The 24243-nt window shown below is 39.5% G+C and overlaps 1 protein-coding gene across 2 annotated transcripts in view; it reads right to left on the bottom strand.

Moving 5' to 3' along the window:
• The window catches only part of LOC102972156 (disks large homolog 2), a 768935-nt gene that overhangs the window by 140475 nt on the left and 604217 nt on the right, over positions 1-24243 (bottom strand). For both annotated transcript variants that reach the window (XM_007078972.3, XM_042959513.1), the window contains one exon: positions 4775-4889. In XM_007078972.3, coding sequence (XP_007079034.1) covers positions 4775-4889 — 115 coding nt within the window. The remainder of the gene's footprint in view (positions 1-4774; positions 4890-24243) is intronic.

The following is a 24243-nucleotide window of genomic DNA, read 5'->3' as shown; positions in this document are numbered from 1 at the left end:
AACTTATTTGAGCCTCAGTTTTCTCATCTGTAAAATGCAGGAAACATTCCTTGACTCTTCTACATGTTGGGAGAATATATGGCATAATATATGTGGAACACTACTAGCACGATGGTTGACCCGCAGGAGGTGCTCGATAAACGTTTTCCTTCACTTCCAACTCCTCATCCATCCAAAATGGCTGGAACACCAAGGGTCCGGGGGCCCCAGAGAGTTGCTAAAGGTCATGCAGTGAAGATGTGCTTTCTTGCCTGTGCACAGTGTCCTCTGCCTGGAGTGCTCCTTCTTGTTCACTTCATTTGCAAACTGTACATCATAACCCATTAGTGAGTTATTACACCAAGTTAATGAGTTGTGACCTTCCTTTTTTCTTAAAAAAGGGAGACAAATAGAATGGAAAATAACAAAGTACACTTTACATAAAAAGTACAGTGTAATAAAAAAATGTCTTTCAGCTTCATGTGTGTTTGTATTTACTGGGTCATGATGAAGAATGTTTTTCTTACTTCGAGTAAAAAGACTTGAAGATTTGTAAGTTAATTCAAATAAGATCTTTTAAGAATCAATTCAGATATCTGTGGATTAGGAAACAATAAAGGTTCCAGGCCTTTTGAGGATGAATTTTTCACACCATGCTGCACTCTGATGATCTTCCTCTCATCTATTTCTCCCACTAGATGAGAGATTCTTGTGGAGAGGAAACATGACTTTTACTGCTGAGTCCTCAGTGTCCATTATAAGTCCTGGCACAAAATATATTCTCAAAGAAAGCTTGAATGCATAAATAAATCATAGCAACTGACTTTTAAACCCAAATTTACCACAGAGAGGTTATTCACCTGAACGCTCAAAATCGATACCTTTGATAAACAAATGAAGGTGGGTTAGGCTTCTCTTTTACATCTCTCCTGTGACTTTTTACTCCCCATTGGTGGATTTAGCTGCTTTTCTTTCCTTCTCTTCCTGTTCTCCAAGTGCTGGGTGCGGTTGCTCTTGTTTATTAAAAGAAAGGATCTTTCCTTAGCTATTTGCACTTTTATGTGATTTTAATCCCCTACATCTCTGACCTTTCTTAGTAGCATCTGGATATAAAGGTCCCTGTTAGTCCCTGGATATACAGGTCCCTGTAGTAGTAGAAAAACCTTGTTCTCTGTCATGGATGCTTTCACCAGCATCCATGGTAGGTAAGAAAGAGGGCGCATATTTTAGAGGCAGGGAGAGCTAAATCTGCCCACATGGAGATCTGCGAAACACATGCAACAAAATCTGGATTCCAGTGGCTCAGGAGCCCAAGTGCATCTCATCTGAAGAAGTCATAATGTACTTGTGGAGCATTTTGAAGCATATTTTATTCGATTTTTTTTACATTTTATTTACTTTTAAGGTTCTACAGCTATATGTTTCACAATGCAGGAAATGCACAATACAAATAGCCCAGTAAATCAAATATATCCAAATCATTCACATAGAACATTTACAGCGTTATCATAAGCAGCAATCAACTCCATTTGTACAGCACTACCGAAGCACTTCAGGCACCTTACACAAAAGATTCAAAGAAGGAAAATAATTACAAGTAGATTGGAAAATAGAGAGGCTTGGCTCAAGTTTAAAACACCGCCTGGCTCAGATGTGCTAGTTCCCCCGCCCTCCTTTCGACACTTTCAGGCAAACAAATTGCTATCACCTGGGAGGATTATTTCCAGCAAGGGAATGAGGCCAGCTTGTGCACTATCCTGAGAAGACGCAGCCTCTCGGACACACCCACGGCTGGGCTAGGTTTGGTAGTGTGAGTGTGAGTGTGAGTGTGTGAGTGTGTGTGTGTGTGTGTGTGTGTGTGTGTGTGTATGTGTCTGTGTATATAGGGAAGAGGAGGTGACTTCCAAAGGGAAGGGTGGTTTTGTGGTGCAGACAAATATCCTACGAGTCAGCTAAATTGTTTATTACAGAACAAAGGCTGCTAGCTTTCTGGGTTAGGTTTTGGCCTCATGGAAAAATACCAATAAAACTAAAGAAATCCCGTATGTTCTGTAGCACCATTTCTCCTGTGTAAAAACTCCAAAGAGGTTTATGTTGGAGTTTCACCTCTCAGGTAACCTATTCCTTAATCTAAGAGTCTGGTGCTGTGTTGCCAGAAGCAGTTCGGGAATCATAGCTCAAGTGCATTCGACAACTGATACCAGAGAAGCTAGGCCCCTGGGAGGTGGAGTGAGAAGGGAGGTAGAAGATCCAAATATGCCGCTAAAGAGCTGTGGCAGATCTCTTCCCTTCTGGGGCCTCAGTTTCCTCTTCTGCAAATTAAACAGTGGACCTGATGATAACTAAGATTCCTTCCAGCCCTAGACTTACTTAAAGCTAAGCAGAATAATATTCCAGGCTGTCATTCCCAGATTAAAGAGACATGCTCATCTTCTGATATTTATATAATTAGAGAAATCCTGCTACTAATGTATTTTGAGAGAGCAACTAGTTGACTTTCTAAAATAAGTACAACCAACTGGCACTGGCCCTATTCAAGCGCTCTAGATAAAGCAAGCATCGCTATGAAAATCCCATAGCCAAATTTGGTGCAACCCACTCCCCCTCAAAAAAAAAAAAAAGGTACAAAGGTACAAAGTTACTGGATCATTTTTAGTAAGAATTCCCTTTAAGTCTTGCTAGTTCATTCCATTTGGTTGCCTTTTTGTTGCTGTTATTGGGGTGGGGGTGTCAGTTTTATCACATCACATGAGAACAAGGCCAGGGGGGTCTTGTAAGTTCATTCCTTCTGATTTTACTCTATGGCCCCTATCTCTTCCAATTTTATGCCTCCAAGAGTCATTCAGATGCTAAGGTCAGCCCTCTTGGTACTGAGTAAGTATTAATAATTATACCTTTGGAAACCAAAAACCACATTTGTATAGTAGAGAGATCATTTGGAGAATTTCCCATGAAGTGTCAGCTATTTTTGAGCATCATTTAAGAGAGGTTCCTCCTTTCAATACAACTTCCACCTATTAGAATGTTAACAAGATAACATTCCTTATTACCTTAAGTCTTCATCTCTTTTGTATGCCATACTTTTATTTATCATTTTAGAGCATAAAAGTTTGGGTCTGATTAATACTATTTCAAATAGGTCTATTAGTTTTATATTATATCACTATATCACTTCATTTAATTTTCCTAATCTTCCACAATTCAAAAGACTAAACTATTACCAATATATTTTCAGCAAAGTTCTTCTGGTACATTAACATTTTTATGGATTCTATTTTTTAACAAGGTACCAATAATATGGTAATTTTCCCTTCCAGTGTAATTCTATATAACCATTTCATTTGCATTAACTGATTTATTTCTATCCTATTAACTCAATTGGCTTTTCCCAACATGCTACCCAAGACTAAAACATTTCAAGATTTAAAAATATTTTGTATTATAAGGACCAGCAATATAAAGCAAATAAGGAAAAAAGAAAGTCACTTTCCAGCACATCTGTGACTTTACTACAAGACATGTTCCAGGGTGATTCTTAATAGTTCCTGTCGCAGATTACACTTCACATAATCTTGTGAAATTCAGTTAGTCAAATTTGGAACATTAACTGCCTGTGTTTTGTTTCATCATGTTTTTATTTTAAATCTCAGGGCTTCTGAAGTATTGGAACTCCCTGGAATGAGGAGGGACTTTACACTTGTCCCAGTGGCCAGCAAATCAAGGCCATCGAGAACCTGCCACCTTTTGGAATCCTGCTCCTTTCTTGGTCCTGCAGTGCCTACCTGATATACTTAAAAGATAACTTCATAGCCAAAGTGGAATCAAGAGAACAAGTCAATTCACGTAAGTAATTTAGTATCCATAATACACACTTCATGCTAGGAAAAGACAGTGAAATTTCAGGTGAGGAGGATATGACCTTGGATGGGAGTCAGACCAGATTGTGGGGCTGAGTAGGGTGAGGAGAATGCAGTGAAGATGGGCACATAGATTCATTCTAACAATTTATTAGATATCACTTCCCCCCTTTGGTTGTTAATACTTAACATTATTTTAAAAAGAACAGTCAGCACTAATGAAGTATGTTTTGGAAGGAACATAGGGGGCCTGCACTAAGAAGAAGTACATGTGATAGTTCAGTGATGGTGGATCTTTCTCAAGAATTAACTACACTGATGAAAGACTGGAAGGCATTTCAAGTTCAATTAGTCATTTTTTATCTGGTAAATTAATGAGTTTTGTCAGGGCATGGAACAACTTTTGTAGCTGAGGAACGACTACTCACAAGATACCACGGAAGAAAATCTTTCCACTGAAACTTGTTGGAAGAAGCATATAACTCTTTAACAGAGTGCTTTTGATTTCCAATCAATACACCAAAGTTCATACAATATATATCAAGCTGGTCAAGAGGTGATACAAGAATTTTTCTTCCTATACAGATGGTAAGAAAATGTCCAAGGCTTTGGTCCATATATTCAATTTACGATTAAGATTATCAGGAATGAAAATGTTTCTTCTCATTATTCTTACTGCAACCTGTGCTAAGAACTTGACCATAGACCATAACATTCTCAAAGAATAACATGTTAAAAGCAAGGCTTTTAACTAATTTGACATAATAACATTTCAAAAATTTCTTCAAAGTGGTTAAACTTAAGGTCTCACAGTGGTGTATTGATGAGCATGGGTTAATAAGAACATGTATTCCGTTCCTACAAGGTGTTGTCTTTATCTCCCCAAGCTGGATTGCTCGCAAAGTGCAGATCACAGTAAGAAATGCTCCGTTGCCTACCTGACATAGAGGGAGCGTTTCTGATTGGTTCGCAGGGACCCGGACCCGGAACTCATGCTGTGGTTCATCATCTGCTCTCGTAGGTCATGGATTTTGGCCTCAAATCGAGCGTAATCTGGGAATGGAAACAAAGATGGTAGATTTGGTCCTGTGCCTTCAGAAAAGTAGATATGGTGCACAGTCAAGGCAGCTACTTGCCCCTGATATTGGTTCCTTTGCCAAGCATCAGGGAGATGCACAACTCAAAGCAGTGAATACAGAGGGATCACTTGTTTAGTATTATTTATTTGCAGACATTTACAAGAAGAAAAGGATAAATCAATGACTTCCCAAATGTAACTAGAAAACATACTGCCATCAAATTCCCAACGTGTGAAAAGTCCTGGGGGAGGAGGTATGTGCGGTTATAAATGGGCAACACAGGGCATTCTTGTGGTGATGAAATGTGCTGTCTTGACTGTGGTAATGGATACAGGTAACTGCACAGGTGAAACAATGACATACAACTAACTACACTCACATATATTCACATGAATGAGTACAAATAAAACTGGGAAAAGCAGAATTAGATTGATGGATTACATCATTGTCAATGTCCTGTTTATGATAATGTGCTATAGTTTTACAAAATGTTGCCATTGGGCAAAACTATGAGTAAAAGGTGTATGGATCTTCCTGTATTATTTCTTACAATTGCATGTAACTCAATAATTATCTTAAAATAAAAACTTTACTTTAAAAAAGAGGGCACCCCCCCCCCACCAAAACCCAAACCAAACAAACAAAAAAACAAGATCCACAAATAAAACAAGGATTCAAGGAATTATCAATGTTATTGGGAGGGGAGGTTGAGTCTACAGTTAACTTTCAGCTTGATAGACCAGAGAATCAAGTGTTTGGTGATGAGTTGTGTAAAAAATTGCCTTTTAATTTGACTAAGTTTTTTTCTGCTATAGGTTGCTAGAAACTGATCATTTGGGGCATACCTCAATTTTGCCCTATAATCTTAATAGAAAAAGTCCATATATCAAACTTCATCAATTCTAAGATACATAATGTAGTTAAATCAGTTTCTAGGAGACTGACATTAGAAATTGGGGTAGAGGACAGTCTTGTTTTAAATATATTTTAGAAACTTTCAAACATATGGGTCTAAAAAAATCAAGAAAATATAGTTACATATCATACTATTTCTTCGTATGAAAAATATTTTTCCTATATGTCAGTCCAATAAAAATAAAGATAGCACAAATAGGTTTTAAGATACTTATTAACACAACCAGCATGTAAAAAGTAAAAGCTTTTAAAGTTTTGATATTCCTGGTCACAATTTGTTCTATTATCTCCTTGGCACACAGTATCTTGCTTTAGTGAAATCCAGTAGGTGAAAAGGCCAATTTACTCATGAGATAAATGTGAAAATGCTATTTCAAATTATAAATGGTTCTTTCAATTAGAAAGAAATTCATCATAAAGTATTTCCTTAGTACATTTCAAAAAACAATTTGATTTTCAATTTAATTTATTCATAACTTTTCATAAAAACAAGAATGACTAAATGAACATAATAAAAGATGATCTACTTACAGTGTTTCAAATTCTTTATAATAAAAGTTCCACAAAATTAAATTTAAATTCAATTTACTGACTATTGGTTATTATGGGGTGGGATTTCACAAAAGAAAAGACTTGACCTTGGTTTCCAATGATAAATAGATAACTGGATAATGACCTTTGAATGTTAAATATTTTTAAAGTTTAGTACTCCAAAGATAAAACCATAAAAGTTGACCGGAAATTTCTGGTGCTTAAGCAAAGTCTTGTGTTATCTAGATTTGGAAGGCTTCCTCTTCAAAACTTAGCTTTAAATGATTAAATCCTAAATGATTAAATAAGCAGAACCCATACTTACCCTAAAATCTATTGATCATAATTTATGATATTTATTTCATTCCTTTTTGACAGAGAGAGAAAACATGCATTTATAACCGTTGCTATGACACTATGCAGATTGAAATCATTTGGGGTGAGTCACGTTTTCTTGCCATTGTAAGAGTTGTTTAGTATTTATTGCCATCACATGGCAGATGCTGTGCTTAGTACCTCATGGGCATTATTTCTTCCTTAAATCGAAAAATGAAGTTCATGAATGTTGTAAAAATTTGGAGTATATAGAAAAACAATAAAAACTGAGAGGACATCTGGCTCTTCTTCCCTCCCCACCTTCTTTCTTCCCTCTCACTGCTGTCCTTCACTACAGCTTATTCTGGAGATACGTATTATGTCCTGGACTTGCACAGGCATTTATCAGCTTATTTCAATATATATACACACATATCCCCACATACATCTGAGATCATAAATATATATTATGCTAATGCCTTTTTCTCCCTTTTTAACTGTGTAACTTGGATCTTTTCCTGGCTTCTCCCAAATACATAAATATACATATATTTTTAAACTTTATTTTTATTTATTTATTTTGAGAGAGAAAGTGAGGGAGAGGGAGAAAGTGCGGGAGAGGGGCAGAGAGAGAGAGGGAGAGAAGAAATCCCAAGCAAGCTCCATACTGTCAGCACGGAGCCCCATGTGGGGCCGATCTCAATAACCGTGAGATCATGACCTGGACGCCTAATCCACTGAGCCACCCAGGCACCCCTAAACATATTTCTTAATACACTTAATTGCATCACATGATTAAGATTGTAATTTATTTAACAGTTGCTACATCATAAGATAGTTAGGCCCATCCACCTTTTTGCTGTTATAAACAGGATCTCAGTCTAACGTGAGCACATTTATGGCAGGTTAATAGAGCGCTGTAGTGCAAGTACTGGTCAAAGCTTTGCACAGACGTCAGATAGCCCGCATTAGCATTTCTCAGAGAAGAATGTAATGTGGCCTGGGACACCAAGCAGGATTTTTTAGCGTCCTCTGATCATGCTCCACACCACCGCTTTGTAAATATCAGGCATCGCCCCCAAGAACCACTAAATCCCCCATCTGCTCCCAGGACTCTCTCCCCACAACTTTTATGACTTCACTCCTGTGATAAAATCCTAAAATCCCACCTCTGCTCCCCGACTTAAGCATCTTAATTGAGTGCCAGTCCCTGACCCCATTTGGCCACGTTGCTACTTTCTTGTACTTACCACACCAATTTGCAGTTATTTATGCAGTTGCCCATCTTCCCCATTAGACTCAGCTCTCTGAGAACAGAAGCCACAACTCACTCCCCGTGGAGTTCCCTGTTCCTAACACGGTGTCCAGTATGCATGAGGTATTTAATAACAGGGGTTCAATAAACATTTTCTGAGTGAACCATGAATGAGGACATGAGCAGAATCATTAAATGAGTTCAGTTATAGAATGCCTACAGGTACTGAAATTGCCTCTTTTCAATTTTAAGGTTTTTTAATGAAGAAAGACAACATGCTTCTCCTGTGGGACTTCTTTTTTCAAGGCTAAATAGTCTATCTAATTTCAAGGCTTTATTTCTGTCTAATTACTGCCACTCCCAAATCCCACTAATGTTTTCGTTGTCCAGGAATCTCTGTGCTCTTCCCATCTCAGGCATGTCACACGTTGGAAATACCTCCCTGATACTTAACCTATATCTGATCAGCACTTTGGAAGTCTCTTCTGGCTGCCACACTTTATATGTCACAACAGGCTACTTGCTTTCATAGTAAACTGTGTTCTCCTTATTGTATGGCTCATTAGATCCCCCAAATGTTTTCTGCCTTGCTTTTGAAATGTTTGTTTTAGACCATATTCTATAGTGTTTGTACTCCCTGCTGTGGATGGGAAAGTGCTGTGCTGTACTATATTGAATTTGTCTTAATTGGAATACATCCTGCCCCCAACTTTTCCACTTTGACAGTTGTGTTAATCACAAATCCTATGTTCCAAAGTGCTTACTCATCTCTTCGCGCCTTTCAATTTTTATTTTATTATTATTTTTTCAAGTAGGTTCCACACCCAATGTGAGGGTTGAACTCATTCATGACCCTGAGATCAAGAGTTGTATACTCCAACAACTTGGCCAGCCAGGTGCCCCTTTTCTCTCCTTTTTAGAAAATAAAACTTGTGGTGCCTGGGTGGCTCAGTTGGTTAAGTGTCTGACTCTTTTTTTTTTTTTTTAACGTTTTATTTATTTTTGAGACAGGGAGAGACAGAGCATGAACAGGGGAGGGTCAGAGAGAGGGAGACACAGAATCTGAAACAGGCTCCAGGCTCTGAGCTGTAAGCACAGAGCCCGACGCGGGGCTCGAACTCATGACCGCAAGATCATGACCTGAGCTGAAGTCGGCCACTTAACCTACTGAGCCACCCAGGAGCCCCTAAGTGTCTGACTTTTGATTTTGGCTCAGATCATGATCTCACGGTTTGTGCCCTGCATTAGGCTCTGCGCTGACAGTGTGGAGCCTGCTTGGGATTCTCTCTCCCTCCTCTCTGCCCCTCTCCTGCTTGCACGTTCTCTCTCAGTAAATAAATAAACATTAAAAAAAGGGGCTCCTGAGTGGCTCAGTTGGTTAAGCGTCCTACTTGAACTCAGGTCATGATCTCACGGTTCATGAGTTCGAGCCCCATGTCGGGCTCTGTGCTGACAATTGAGAGCCTGGAGCCTGCTTCAGATTCTGTGTCTCGTTCTCTCTCCCCCCCGCCCCCCCCCGACCCCCCTCATGCTCTGTCTCTCTCTCTCTCTCCCACCAAAAATAAATAAAAACATAAAAAAATTAAAAACATTAAAAAATAAAAAAAAGAAATGTAAATGCAAGTAATTTCACTAGAGCAGAAGCAATAAGATCTGGATTTATAAATATGTATGTGTGTGTGAGAGACAGACAGACATAGAAGAGGAGCGATGTCTCCAGCTTCTCAAAGATGAGTGAGCTTATGGTTAGAAGTGCTCTAGAAATAAACAAGAAAGCAGGTACGTAAACTCTATGTTTTATAATAGTACTGAAAATCTCACTTTTCAACAAAACAGAAATCTAACACTACCACACCATTTAATCTTAATCTTTATATCATCTAAAGGGGAATTCATGTTTCCTGAGCACCTGCAATGGGCCAGCATCTGTGCTGCAGAATGCAAATATTCTATTATTTCTCCTAACAAAGCTCTGAGGTAGGTATACCGTTTTAGAGATGAGGCAACAAGTTCAGGGAGGTAAACTAACTTCGCCAAAGTCACTGAGTCAACCTTGCATCTCTGTGAGTCCAATTTGTTTCCATTGTATCGTAACATCTATTATAACACCATAATTCTCCTTTAGAACCTAAGGCATCCTCATTTCTCTACTTCTCTCACTTGACATCTTGCTCTCCTTCTTCTCATGTACTGTACTGATTATGTGCATGCTGAACTTCTTTATTGCAGTACAAATGCCTTAGAGGGTGGGGATGCTTCACCCATCTCTCATCCCCAAACCTCAGGGCCTATTATTCCTTCTTTCCTAGACTCAGGACTGTGCCAGATGTTTGACATATAGTTTTTTTAAAATTATTTTTAATGTTTTTGTATTTACTTGTGTGGTGTGTGAGTGTGTGTGTGTGTGTATGTGTGTGCGAGCGAGAGAGAGAGAGAGAGAGAGAAAGCATGAGCAGGAGAGGGTTAGAAAGAGAGGGAGACACAGAATCTGAAGCAGACTCCAGCCTCTGAGCTGTCAGCACAGAGCCTGAGGTGGGGCTCGATCCCACAAACTGTGATGTGAGATCATGACCTGAATGCCAAGAGTCAGGCACTTAAATGACTAAGCCATCCAGGTGCATCAACGAGTTATCTATTTTGTGCTTCTTGGGTTTGTGTGTGTGTGTGTGTGTGTGTGTGTGTGTGTGTAACAAGAAGCAAACCACTGAAAACCAACTTTGAGGCAAATGTTTTAGAGGAGTTTCAAGAAACATTACTTCCAGTTAGTTCTTTCTCTCCATTACGTATGATGAACCAATTAAAAAAAAATCCCCTTTGGTGGGCATCTAAATCCACTTGTTCCTGACTAGACACATTCACACTGGAACTGTGTCCCTTGCTTTCACTTGGTTGGACATGATGGGTGATAACAGCAAACAAGGTACAAAATGTGGTTATACAGACAGGGTGAGAATCCTGGCTGTGCCACTTACTAGTTGTGTACCACTGTGAAAGTTATTAACCTTTCTGGGCTCAATTTCCTCATGAACAGAATGGGAACAAGAATTGTTTCTACTTCAACATGTGTTGGGAAGGTTACAAGAGAGCAGATGGACTTCAAGGGTTGGCTCTTGGTAATGACTAGTAATCCCCCTGTTAATTTTCACATGTAATTCAACACCTATTCTTGTTCATTGCTTGCAAAAGTCATAACCCCCCTCTATAACAAGTAGAAAGGAAACCTGTGTCTACTCCTAGAGCCCCCTTGTTATAGCCTCACTCTACCTATTATCAGTTTCTTGAGTTTGAACTACTGATGGACACTTGGATGGAGAAAGGCAAGGGTGTGAACACCAGATACTACACAGGAGAAGAGGCTCTGCTATACACTATCTTCTTCTGCAATTTGTCAAGAGTGAATGAGGAGACCCAGAATGCAAATCCACTCTATCATTGACACTGGAAAGGAGGCATTGCCTCTGTGAGGGGGCTTGGGTTGTTTAATGCAGTAGGATTAATCCGAACTGATTAAAGCTGCCCAGCTGTTCACATTGCAAGGCTCAGATGGCTAGCCTGTGTCATAGAGATGGAAACGATGAGCTCAGTGGGTTAGATTACAGCATGAAGTGCTGGGCATGTCCTTCTCCAAGTGAATTGGTGAGGAGGGCCCTCCTCTGCAGTTATAACCTCATGCTGCTGACTCACAGTTGTGTTATCAGAGGAAGCAGTGAGCAGAGGGTAGGGGAGTTAAGAACTCTGGGTTAGGAGGCCAGCTTTAAATCATAAGCCTGTCACTTGCTACCCATGGGACTTTGGGTAGTTTCTGAACCTCAGTTTGTTCATCTGCAAAATTGTGATATTCCTCTCAAAAAGTGGTCTTGAGAATCAAAATGAGATCTGACATGAAGCGCTTTGCAAATATAAAATAGTTGTTGCTGTTATTACCATGGTGGCTCCCATCAGAATAAAGGCATATGCAGTCCTTAGTGGCACTAAGGACAGTAGCATCCTATTCCTACTTGCTCATTATGGACATTGCACAGCTTTAACAACTGTGAAATCATTGGCTGTAAATGGGGTCTGCATATCTAAGCGACACAGGCTGCTTTCCTGCTGAGTTACCATTTCCTCGCCACAGGGAAAGTAGTTTGAAGAGGCCACCTACTGCATGCCTAAGAAATGATGCTTTTAATAGACAAACCTGAGTTAGAAGCTCTTAGTGGTTCATAAGCTAAGGAATTTCAAGCTTTGGGGCACCTTCCAATGGGCTGGGGCAAACGCCAATGCTGTATAGTCTACTGGGGTCACAATATTGTTTACCTGGACATGACCCTCTTTGTCACCAGGGTCCAGAAAGGGTGTATGGGAAGGATGCAAGAAGAATAGTTTACATCAATTTTTAGCACGGCATCTAATCACTGCTCAAGGGATGAGGTACTTTGAGCAATTATAAAAGCTTCCATTTTTGGGGGGAAACATCCTTCTTTCATTTATTCAGCAAACATTTCTTCAGGGTTTATTACATGCCAGGCACAATGCTAATTGCTAGGGACACCAAATTCACTGGAAAGACCTTTGCCTCAAGGGGCTCACAGGCTGGTGCTTTGCTGCCTTTAATTTTCTGGTTTCTTGCTGTGAATAGAAAAAAGAGCATTTTCCATTTAAATATCTGCCCCTTGTGAGTGGTATCAAGTACTTTCCATATGGTAATGGGATATCTCCGTGGTGGGAAGAAGCCAACACAGCCAGACCTGTGTTACAATGGAGAAACTGAGGCAGGTTAAATTTTTGTGAAAGTCTATATGGTTTCTGGTGGAGGGAGAAGAGAAGAAAGGGTCTTAAAGTAGTGCCCGGGGATATCTTTGCTGGATTTGAGTCTTGGCTCTGGGTGATGTTGGGAAAATTCCTAACCCTCTCAGAGATAATGATTTCCTCATACGTTGAGTGGGGAAGTCATCTCTGCCCCTATAAGATGTTGTCCTGAATATCTAATACAGCATAATTCATTTTTATCATTGTAAGCAGTATTGATTTTTAAAAGAACCATCAATTAATAACAATAATAGCACTCTTTTTTTTTTTTTTTGGAGAGGGTGGATACAAGACTCATTCTGATGTCACAAGCTGAAACTTATGGGTAGAAGGAGGAAGATGTGAGCCTCATAATCATTGTAATCTGATAAATAAAGTATTTAAAGCAAGAAACACCAAATACATTACTGCATTCTCCATACTAGGCTCTTAACAAAATAACGTATATATGAGGGTCAGGGATAGATGACAGGTTATATATATCTCAAGTCTAAGAAGCAATCCTTTGTCAAAATTCTTCTATATGATAGAAAAATAACCATATTTATTTGGAGCTCAGAAAATAATCAACTGTTCCCATTTCACCACCTCTTCTTTTCTTAGTTGCCTTGGGATTTCAGAGCCAGACAGGCACAGAAAAGTTCCTGCCATATTATAGTAGGCTTTAAAGGTACCTTAGAGCTTCTTTACTCTGGCTACTTTTCAAGTTGCCATGCTGGGAAGGGTGCTGTTTTTATGGACTATTTTAGAAGACTGGTTTTCTTTCCGTATATACATCAGAATGCCCACCTGCCTTTAACAGTGCTGACCTCTGGCCACTGGAATTTACTAGCCCTTTCCTTCAACCCCTTACTTAACTTGTCTTACAGGCTGCCACCTGTGTTAAAGCGATGACATGGAATTTTCCACTGCTAAACATTTACAGATGTCATTTAGCTTACTTCTGACCCAAGCTACTGTGCTAATGTGTACATGTCCATGCATGTGTGTGTGTGTGTGTGTGTGTGTGTGTGTGACATACACAGAGACATGGAGAGAAATGGAGAGCAACAGAAAGAGATAAACAGATTAAAAACTGAATTCACTAGAATTGAAAGGTAATCGGGAATCCTAGACAATAGGGTAGGTCTGCTATGTTTCCTGCATTCCACAAAAGAAGGGGATGTATATACCAATCTCTTGTACATCTCTAGCACTGAGCATTAAGAACTCAGTTGTGGAAACCATGAGGGCACGACATTGTCATATTTTTTTTCTGTATCTCTAAAACCTAAAACAGAGTTTGACACATAGTTATCAGTTAATAAATCCTAATGTAAATGTTTGTTGAATTGGGTGAGTTAAACAAAAATTTCAATTCTACTATGGAGTAGATCAAACCTTTTAGAATAATTTTTAATAACATGTTGAATTAAGGTATGTTGTCTCTCTTTGTCTCTATCTCTCTCAGCAGACTTGGGATCATTTGTTTTGACTTGAACAGTTTTCTATGCAACTTGGCTGGAGACCCTTCAAAGAGGTTTCAGCCAAATGCTGAGGAATTCTTTAATGTGGAAAATGAAGTTAGTTTTATAGGCAAACGACAGTCTGAATCCCTAACCAGCTATTTCACACAATAGGCACACAACTCTGAAAATTAGATACATCAAATTTCAATTTGGCTTCATGCAAGCTTTGTTTTGTAGATTCACAAAGGCAGATTTTTTTTTAATTATCAGGATTATTGCAAAACAGAGTCAGCAAAGAAACTTTTTGAATTTGGCAAAGCCACTGTCTTCCAGCAATTGACAATAGCCTGATGTAATGTTATTCTTTAAAAAACGATAAAGCAAATATGATTCAACTTTGATTCCTAAGTTTACCACTGACTCTCAATATGGATTTTGTGCAAGTTATTCAGGCTGGGGAAGATTTGTTTTTCTCATCTGTACAATAGTATAACAGCACATACCTTATCAGATCGTTTGAAGATTAAATGCAATGGCATTTGTGAATAGTATACTCAGTGCAGGAACGGAGTAGAATGTTCAATAAATGAAAAAGAAAAAAAGATTAAGACCTCTTGAAGCTTTATGTTCCTCATTTACAAAATGGGGATGATATTAATACATCACAAGTTTGTTGTAAGCATCAAGTGAAGAAACAAATATAAACATGTTTGATAAACTGAATAGCATAGTATGAAGTGATAAGAGAAACAATTCATATAATATAGTCCTTTTTAAAATCCCAATGTCTAGAAGAATATTTCCCTGGTACCTGCAATTTGTCTCAAAAGCTGTGGAATTTGATTTCTATCTTGTTTATGGAAATAAAGCCACATAAGGCATTGTGCGTGAGAGAGGTAACATGAAACTCTGTGGGGAAAATGGAAACTGCTGATATCATTAGGACCTAGCTGCCAATGGTGATTCTCTAAAGATTTTGCTGGTAGGTTGGGTGAAAGGCTCAGAGCTGGGAGGCACAGGCTGTAGTTTAATTGGTGTGATTCGTAGCTAATGATGCATCAGAAGAAGGATCAAGGCACTATGCCTTCTAATTTAAGGCACAGTGCTTGAGACTACATTCAACTAGATAAGAAAGCCTTCCTTGGCAGATACAAATATTAAATCTTTGCTGGATTTGTCTTGTTCCTTTTTTTGTATTAAAATCGTGGAACTAGAAGCTAAAATAATAATGTTCAAGCTTCCTGTGTTCTTCTGCAATAATGATCAGTTAGATCTTGCCCAATGAAAAGGGTGATATTTTTGCCTAATTATAGCCCAGGGCAGAGAAAGGAGATAAAGCAGTCTGGCTCTAGAGGTAAGCAGGTTGGCAGTCCCCTTGGGTGTGACTGAAGTGGTACAAATATCTTTCTTGCTTCTACAACATTCCTATCATATTTATCCTTGAATAGTGTTTTGAAAAGTATGTATACGTATTATCTCAGAGGACAACCCACTATTCCTAGTAAAATAGAAGCACAATGGGAAGAACACTTCCCACAGAGACTCAGAGAAGCTTGGCAATTTGCCCAAGGTCACACAGCACAACTGGGACTTGAATCCATATCTTACAGTCCTGGCCTCATCCAGTGCTTTTTTCACTACACCTCTATAGGTGACTCTATATAGTCCTTCTTCTGCTCTAGACATGTTACAAGCTGTCTCAGACTGGCTTGTTCACCCTAAGCAACCACTTAACAACCAATTTCTGCTACAACTATAGAGTCATCTCTTTAGTGAATTCTTATTTATTTTTTATTAATATAATTTATTGTCCAGATGGCTAACATACAGTGTATACAGTGTGCTTTTGGTTTCGGGGGTAGATTCCCATGATTCTATAAGGCAGGCACGTAAGATCAAAATGAAAAGGCTTTGTTTGGTCTTCCCCTACAGGCTTCCCAAATGAAAGCTGCTCAATTTATCATGAGTGTGATTCTGGATTTAAGACTCCGAATCAACTGGAAACTATGGCTCAGACAACAATGATAACAGACTGGACACTTATCAGGGTTGTGGGGTGGGAGGGCAGGAGATGCTCAGGAGAGACAGCAATCAGCCCTGATTCTGCCACTCTTGACTCTGCAACAGTCTGATTCAGGGATTCCTAGCAGGGCCACACCACAGCAGAGAAAAATAAGGCAGAGGGTGGGAGAACTTCATAAATCTAAACTTGTAGAACAGACTGGGGGGGGGGGTTGTGTCCTTAAAAGTATGCCTTTCTTACTTTCTTGTTGTTAAAATGTCCTTTTTATACTTAAAAGGCCTGACAACCAAATGTAATGTATAGTGTTTGTTTGTATCCTGATTAGGAGAAAGACATTTTTAAGCCATTATAGATTACATATTAGATCATAAAAAGAATTATATTTTTTATTCTGGTGGGTGTGATAATATAGCATTGTGGTAATATAAAAAAATGTTCTCTACTTTTTCTTTATAGCTTCTGCATACTGAAGGGATTGAAAAGAGATAATGTTGGGATTAGTTTTAAAATACAGAAGAGAAGAAAATATTTTAAGTGACATATGAAGTAAATCTGCAAGTCTAGGCCACCATTGAATCTGAGTGATAAGTACACAAGCATCTTTTGTATAATTCTATTTTTGTATATGTTTGAAAGTGTTCACAACAGAAATATTTTAACTGGATATTTGAAAAGTTTAAAAATACTAATTTGATAAAGTTAAAAAGCTTGTAATATTATGTCAGTTCTGTGAGAGGACGTGGCTCCTCCTGGCCCCTCCACCTGGGTATGTCATGTATCACTTAGTCCTGGTTTTCTTGTAGTAAAATAGATATAGGACACCTATGCCTAGCATCATTTTGAGATTTAATCTGGGTAAGAGCCATGAAAGTGCTATGCTGCTCAAATGCATCTGTTCAATCAGCAGACATTTCCTTGAGCAATGACCATGGCAGGGCTCTGTGATGGACACCATTGATAAGATGATTAAAAAGTAGTCCCTGCCCAAAAGGACTTTCCATTACTACTAGCAAAGGTGTATGCAGATTTCCCCAGTGATGACTATTCCAGAACTATCTCAAGCTTCTAGTTCGAAGACTGTCTACAATTTTTAATAAAGGCAAGTGGCCCCTGCTTAACTCCCTAGCTCATCTCTTTCTTAATGTCCCCCTTTTTTTGGTTCCTTCAGATTCTAGCTTTGGTTATTTTTTCAGTTTCACTCTCTGGCAAAACATCATCGGTGCTGTCCTGCCTGCCTCAAATACCTTTCCCATCAGTCTTCATCTGGCTTCTCTTCCTTCCCATTTTGTCTTCAACATCACTTCCTCAGACAGCTCCCTGAACTATGACAGATCCTTCCCTCAAATGCAACTGGTATTTCTCCTTTGCAACACTCCACATTATATGAAACTCCTTAATTGTCTATAACTACCCGTTTATTGCTTGTGAGGTACAGAGGAGATGCTTGAGAAATGTTTGAATACTGACGGAGTGGAGTGGCTGATGTGAGATACTCACATCCTGATGAAAAAGTGATGGAGCCATTTTGAAAATGTTGAGACTTTGATCAATATGCTCTATTCCTCCATGGATCTCCCACTAAAATAGTTTTAATTTTCCAATTGAAATAAAGGGAAGAATCACCAGAGATATGGATTAAGATAATTATTTCTGCTTCAGTTCTTTCTCATCATAATTATGTTTTTTAATCCTAGTACCATCTAGGTAGATTCTCTCCAATCCTAAGATTACATTTTACTCCTTGAGATGCTATATGTGTTCCTGTTTATCATCTTAATATTGCCAAGTATTTTATGGCATGCAACCAAAAGAAAAAAAGCACATAATGGGAAATTACCCACCCCCAAACACACAAACAGGAGCTGAATAAAATTTCTTCAGCAAGATTTATGGTAGCAATTTCACGCTCACTTTAGCTATTTTCATGGCTCAGATAAAAGGTATTTTGCTTATTTCACTATTTTTTAATACAAAATTATTCCTTTGATTTTTGGCAAAAGATCCATGAGGAAGTGTAGAACTTGCTAGGTGTACATGAATTTGGAATGGTCATTTAATTAAGGACAAAGTGTAACCCCATACTGTCCTCTACACAGTTATTGCTAAGAAATTAGAACTCTAAAACAAAGATAGTTTGGAACCACTGAGGGACTTCTAAGGGATCTGTTATGTTTGTTGCTTAGTTAGTAGCATACTGATGAAGAGACTAAACAGTGCCGGTCAAGAGATCAGAAACCTGGAGGCCATTTAGGGTATCCTTCAATGGTCCAGGGGAGAGATTATAAGGACGGGGCGGGCGGGGGGAGGGTGTGTGAGGGGGGGAGGGAGACGAAGAGCAGGCAGACATTTGGAAGGTGTAAAGAAGAGACTTTGCTGATTAACTCAGTGTCAAATATGAGAATGAGAGTGGAAATGTCCAGGGCTCCCTCAGGTTTCCATCTTGGGCAACAGGCTGAGAATAGAAAAAGAAGTGCCACTGAGGGGGGCAAAGGAAATGATGGAGCCCATGTTGGGACTGAATTTGAAGAAACATGATTACAGCCCAGTGTTCTTGTGCCAGACTCCCTTAATTCCAGGACCTGGGAGTATGAAGAGATACCTCTTTCACAACTAACACAATCTATAAATAAGATACTCTCTGGGCCCATAGAACTGTTCTAGATGAAGCTGCACTGCATCTAAACCCGTGTTAGATGGGGCTGTGTGAAAGACACACTCACCTGATCATTCTAGCCTCTAGATCCAGGGGAAAATGAGGGAATAATAAAAGTAAGTAACCATTAAAATTGACTTTTATGCACAAATAAAAATGAACTATGGGGAAAATTGATCCTTGTGGAACAGAATCAGGCAAATTTATCTTCCCTCTTGATTAATAATTTAAGAAGAAATCCCAAGCATGCTGCCTCTGGAGATGTAGGAGTAGCTCTTATAATTAGACTTGAATCTGAACCATGAGGGTGAGGATCAGAAAGCTGACTCAGAGCCTGGTGTCAATTATTTGCAGCTTGCACAACGAAAGGCTAAAAATTTGGAAGATGTAGGATGAGTGAAGCCCAATTCTGGGGGTTGTTTTAGCACAGTCCCATAAGTTCTTTCAATTATTATTTGCTGCCAAATTTATTCTCCATCTCCTTTAGTCCAGGCCTGGAAGATATCTGTGGGACTTGCTTTGGGAGGGGATGTGTGCTTCCAAGTCAAGAGCCAGAAATCAATGCACTCCAACAATTTTCCTCCTTATTTAAACTCAACCAGAGCTGGTTTCTGTGGATCAATCCAAGGAATTGCCCTTTTTAACACAACCTAGTTACATTTGCCCTATTTTTGAATGAATTAATGGACTCACAAAAACTCACCAAGCTCTCTCTGCCCAACAGAAAACAGCAACACACCAGTAGGTTTTAAGTTGGCCCATTCTGGATTCATCAGGACGCAAGAGGGGTGAAAAGAAAGCCTTCCACACAGAAGCCCATTTTAAACAGGAGTTCAGTAATCTGCCCACATGGATTAGTTTCTTTACCATTTTGAGATGTTATCTAACATCCATCATCCATCTATCTATCTATCTATCTATCTATCTATCTATCTATCTATCATCTATCTATCATCTATCATCTATTTCAGATTTATCTCCTAAAACTATATAGAACAAATGCTCTCCCCCTATTTAACTCTTCAGATATGGATAGAAATGAAGGAAGGGAAGGAAAAGAAGGGAGGGGGTGGGGGAAGGAGAGAGGGAGGAAAGGAGGAAGGGAGGAAGGCAAGACAGAAAGTGCTTATTTTCCCTGGTCATCTTGTCTTTACGTAACATACCCCTCCCCTCTCACATTCTTCAGTTGTTCCTCCTAGGACAGTTTCTGGACCTTTCTGCTAGTCTCTGCTCTCCTCTCTCACATTGTTCATCATCAATTTTATTTTTGTATTATTTATCTCATCCTACCCAGCTGCTGGTGGCTCAGCCTCTCCTAACTCATTTCTGGCTCCTTCATTCCCAGAACTGTGTGTCTGGCTGGCTCACAAAGCACATAAGAAATTTTGACCATGTACACATATGCGTGTGTGAATGGATCAAGCCAGGTTCTGACTTCTCAGGACATTCTTGGCTTTCTCAGTGCCTTTCCTACAGGAGGGTCTCCCTAGAAATGAACATGCTACTCCAGGTGTGATCTAATACATTTATGTGTCCAAAAGCTCTTTATTCTCTAAAGATTCCCTTTTAACTGCTTCCTATACCTTGGAAGATGTTTCATGGATATCTCGTCTCCTTAGGAACATTAACTATAGGTATTTTCAAGTTTTTTTCTCTTCCTTGTATTCTTTTTGGATTCTCATCATTCTTTTTGATTCTATTTTGTTTTAAGGAGGTCTTGATATGCTTGGTGATTCTTGTTTGTAAATCCAAATTAAGATGAGGCACAAAAATGTTGATTGTAAGCTCTGTGTGTGTGGGCAGTGGGGTGGGGCAGGTATTGAGGACCAGGGGTCATCATTATCTAGTGATCAACTTGGGAACATATTTACTTTTGAGATACCAAAATATCAGGACCTGGAAGTCTCTATGCTTAGGTCATTTCAGTTTCCCAAAAACCAATGAAAATATTTTCTTTCAGGTTAAAAGCCTGGTTGCTGAGTTCCAGAAGTGGAGGAAAGAAAGAGGCCTGGGGGCAGTGGTGGGGAGAGGTGCCTCATCATTCACTACATACTTTCCCTATTATCCCTGTTCTCTGTGCAGCATCTTACCCCGTCTCTCACCCCAATCCACATCTGATGCTTCAAACTCAAGAGATTTCTGGGTCACTTTCTAAAGAAGAAATATCCATTTGCTGGGGGTCCTGGTTGACCAGTAGAAAAGGGGATCTGGATTTCCAATAAGTTCCTTGTAAGACTATTTACACTATTTACACTATTTACATTTTCAGTCTTTCTCTACATCCCATTCTTCCCTAAATCCTTCCAGGTTCTGTATCTCTCTTTGGCTTCGTAGCCCTTTTAAAAATAAACCAAGCCAAACCAAGCCAAACCAAAACAACCTAGTCTCCTACCTGTGTAGAAAAAAAAATCCCAGTTCTTCTGTACTGTGTGTTTCTTCCCTGTGAGGTCCCTTTACTACTCACATGACTACCACACTCACACAGAGCACTATATTCACAACACTTCTGCTCACCTAATGTGTGGAGGTTTCTTCTAACACCAATAAGCAATTCTTAGACACTATCAGGGTATCTGTGAACTCAACCCAATTCTGACACTATCTATCTGGAGCTAGCATCAGATTCAGTCCTACAAGACTGCCCTCCACCATTTCAGATGCCAGTTGTAAGCCCAGGTTGTTACCTGTGCTTCTGACCAATCAGCTTTAGATCTGAGGTTCCAATGTCCCCCCTCCTCAGGTTCCATTAATTTGCTAGAGTGGCTCACAGAATTCAGAAAAACATTTTATTTACTTTTGCCAGTTAATTATAAAATGATATGGTAAAGGTTATAATAGAACATCCAGGTGGAAGAGATGAGTAGGGCAAGGTGTGTGGGAAAGGGTGCAGAGCTTCTGTGACTTGTCCAGATGAATCATTCTGTCAGCACTTCTATGTGTTCCCTAGCCTGGAAGTTCTCAAAGCCCCATCCTGTGGGGATTTTTATGAAGGCTTCATCATGTAGTCATGATTGATCATTAACTCCATTTTCAGCCCTTCACCTTTCTCAAGAGAATGGGGGGCAGGGCTGAAGATTCCAAGCTTCTAATCATGACTTGACTTTTTTAGTGATTAGCTTTCATCCAGGAGCCCACCCAGAGTCACCTTATTAGAATAAAAGATACTCCTATCACACAGGAAATTACAAGAGTTTCAGGAGCTCTGTGTCAGCAACAGAGTTCAACAACTAATATTAGAACAAAAGATGCTCCTAGTGTTCTTATCACTTAGGAAATTACAAGGGTTTTAAGAGCTCTGTGCCAGGAAATAGGAGCTGAAACCAATATACATATATTTTCTATCATCTCACATCCCTGTAGATACTTGGGTTTATGCTTTTTCAGATCTGCTAAGTCATTTTTCGTTCACTGGTGAACCTTTACTGCTTTCAAAATTTTGATCCTATTTCCTACATGTTTTATTTTGTAATCTTATAGATTTTCACCTGTTTAAATTCCTTTATTGTTACTTTGGTGGAGTTTTGGAAGGGAACGGGGATATATGCAGGTATTCAAGCTGTCACATTTAATTAGGAAGCTCACAATTTACATTCAACTCTATGAAATTTAATCTTGGTGCTTTCTTGCCATCAGTCTATCTTGTTAAAATCTAGGGGGGCCTGGGTGGCTCAGTCGGTTAAGCGTCTGACTTCAGCTCAGGTCACGATCTCGCGGTCCGTGCGTTCGAGCCCTGCGTCGGGCTCTGGGCTGATGGATGGCTCAGAGCCTGGAGCCTGTTTCCGATTCTGTGTCTCCCTCTCTCTCTGCCCCTCCCCCATTCATGCTCTGTCTCTCTCTCTGTCTCAAAAATAAATAAACGTTAAAAAAAAATCTTATGGACCCCAACTCTGTCATTATTACATGTTCTGTATCTCCAGACCTTGCAACATCTGCAAAAAGTACAGGAGACCACAAGAGAAGATAAGCTAGGATTCATCTATTTTCTTATCTTTCACTCAGTTGTTACTAAGGTTTTTCTATATTTCCAGGTTGATACAGGATTATTACATGAGTCCATCTACCCATTCATTTAAAACATGTTCTGGGGATAGAAATAAAGGTTTAAGCAATCTCATCCCTGTCTTCAAAGAACTCACTGTTTATTAGGGGATATGGTCAAGAAAATAGACAATATAAATAGGTTTCTCACAGACATAAACAGGGAGCTGTATCAATGCAGAAGAGAGGTACCTAACCCAGCTTGAGAAGAAGTACAAAGGGCATGGGGTTTGAGAGGAGGCAACATTGAGGATTAATTTTAGAGGATGAGGAAGCACTGGGCAGGCAAAGAAGACTAGGTGTAGGGCTGGCGGAGGGCAGATCAAAGCAAGGGGAGCAGCTGTGTAAGGGCAAAAGATCATGCCTCTTCTGCCTCTGAAGATTTTCTGCCTCTGAGAAATTTCTGTCAGTCAATAGAAAGTGCAGGACAAAGGGGGCTGAGTCATCTTTTGATGGGGTAACTTGATGTCAGCGTCCTTCCAGGAGAAAATGGAAAGCAGCCTACTTATAATGAGCTCTTTAGCTTTTGAATTATCAGGTAAAACCAAGGTATCAACAACCATTGGCAGAGTGAGAAACTTGCTAATAGACCCCCTGCATTAGTGGGAAGGGATAAAAGAGCTTTGAAAGTATAAAAGCACTATAGGAATATACAGGATTATTATTATTACTACACATTGCCAACCACCACCATACCCAGCCCTGAGGCATCCTCTACAACTTATAAAATGAAGCATCTTCTCTGTGGATTGTAGCAATGGCCCTTTCCTGGCTTAGATATTATACTATAGTTATGAAAGATATTAACACTGGTGGGGGGTGAAGTATGAACAGGACTTCCCTGTGTATTTCTGTGCAACTTCATTTACAACTATTAAAAGTTAAAGGCAAGGTAGGAGGAGGAGGGGGAAGAGGAGGAGGGGGAGGAGGAGGAGGAGGAGGTGACGTGGGGATGAGAGGCTTTTCAAGGCCAAAGATGGGAGGCTCTATTTTGTCTGCATCTGTACTCAGGGCTCTAATGAACTGAACTCAGTGTACTGCTTCAGGCTACTAGGAAATTAAAATTCAATTTGAATGTTGTTGTGAGCCTGGCAAAAGGGTAGATTAGAGGCCTGGCACAACTCGGAGGCTCAGTGGAAGGAGGCTGAGTGGGGAACATAAAACATCAGCCTTCAAGCATGGTAACCATGGTAACAATTTTTAAATGTATTTTGCATAGTAAGCATTCGATTCAAATCTACTGGGAAGAGAGGTGTTTTCTCTTGCTGGACATTCTAACTTCTAGTTCTGCTATCTGGCTCAAACATGAGTGAATACACATCCCACCACCCCCAGTTTCTCCCAGGTCCTATGCGCTCC

This window comes from Panthera tigris, chromosome D1, assembly GCF_018350195.1.
Source record: "Panthera tigris isolate Pti1 chromosome D1, P.tigris_Pti1_mat1.1, whole genome shotgun sequence".
In the NCBI taxonomy this organism is placed as follows: domain Eukaryota; kingdom Metazoa; phylum Chordata; class Mammalia; order Carnivora; family Felidae; genus Panthera; species Panthera tigris.
This window is presented reverse-complemented; position numbering and strand designations above follow the sequence as displayed.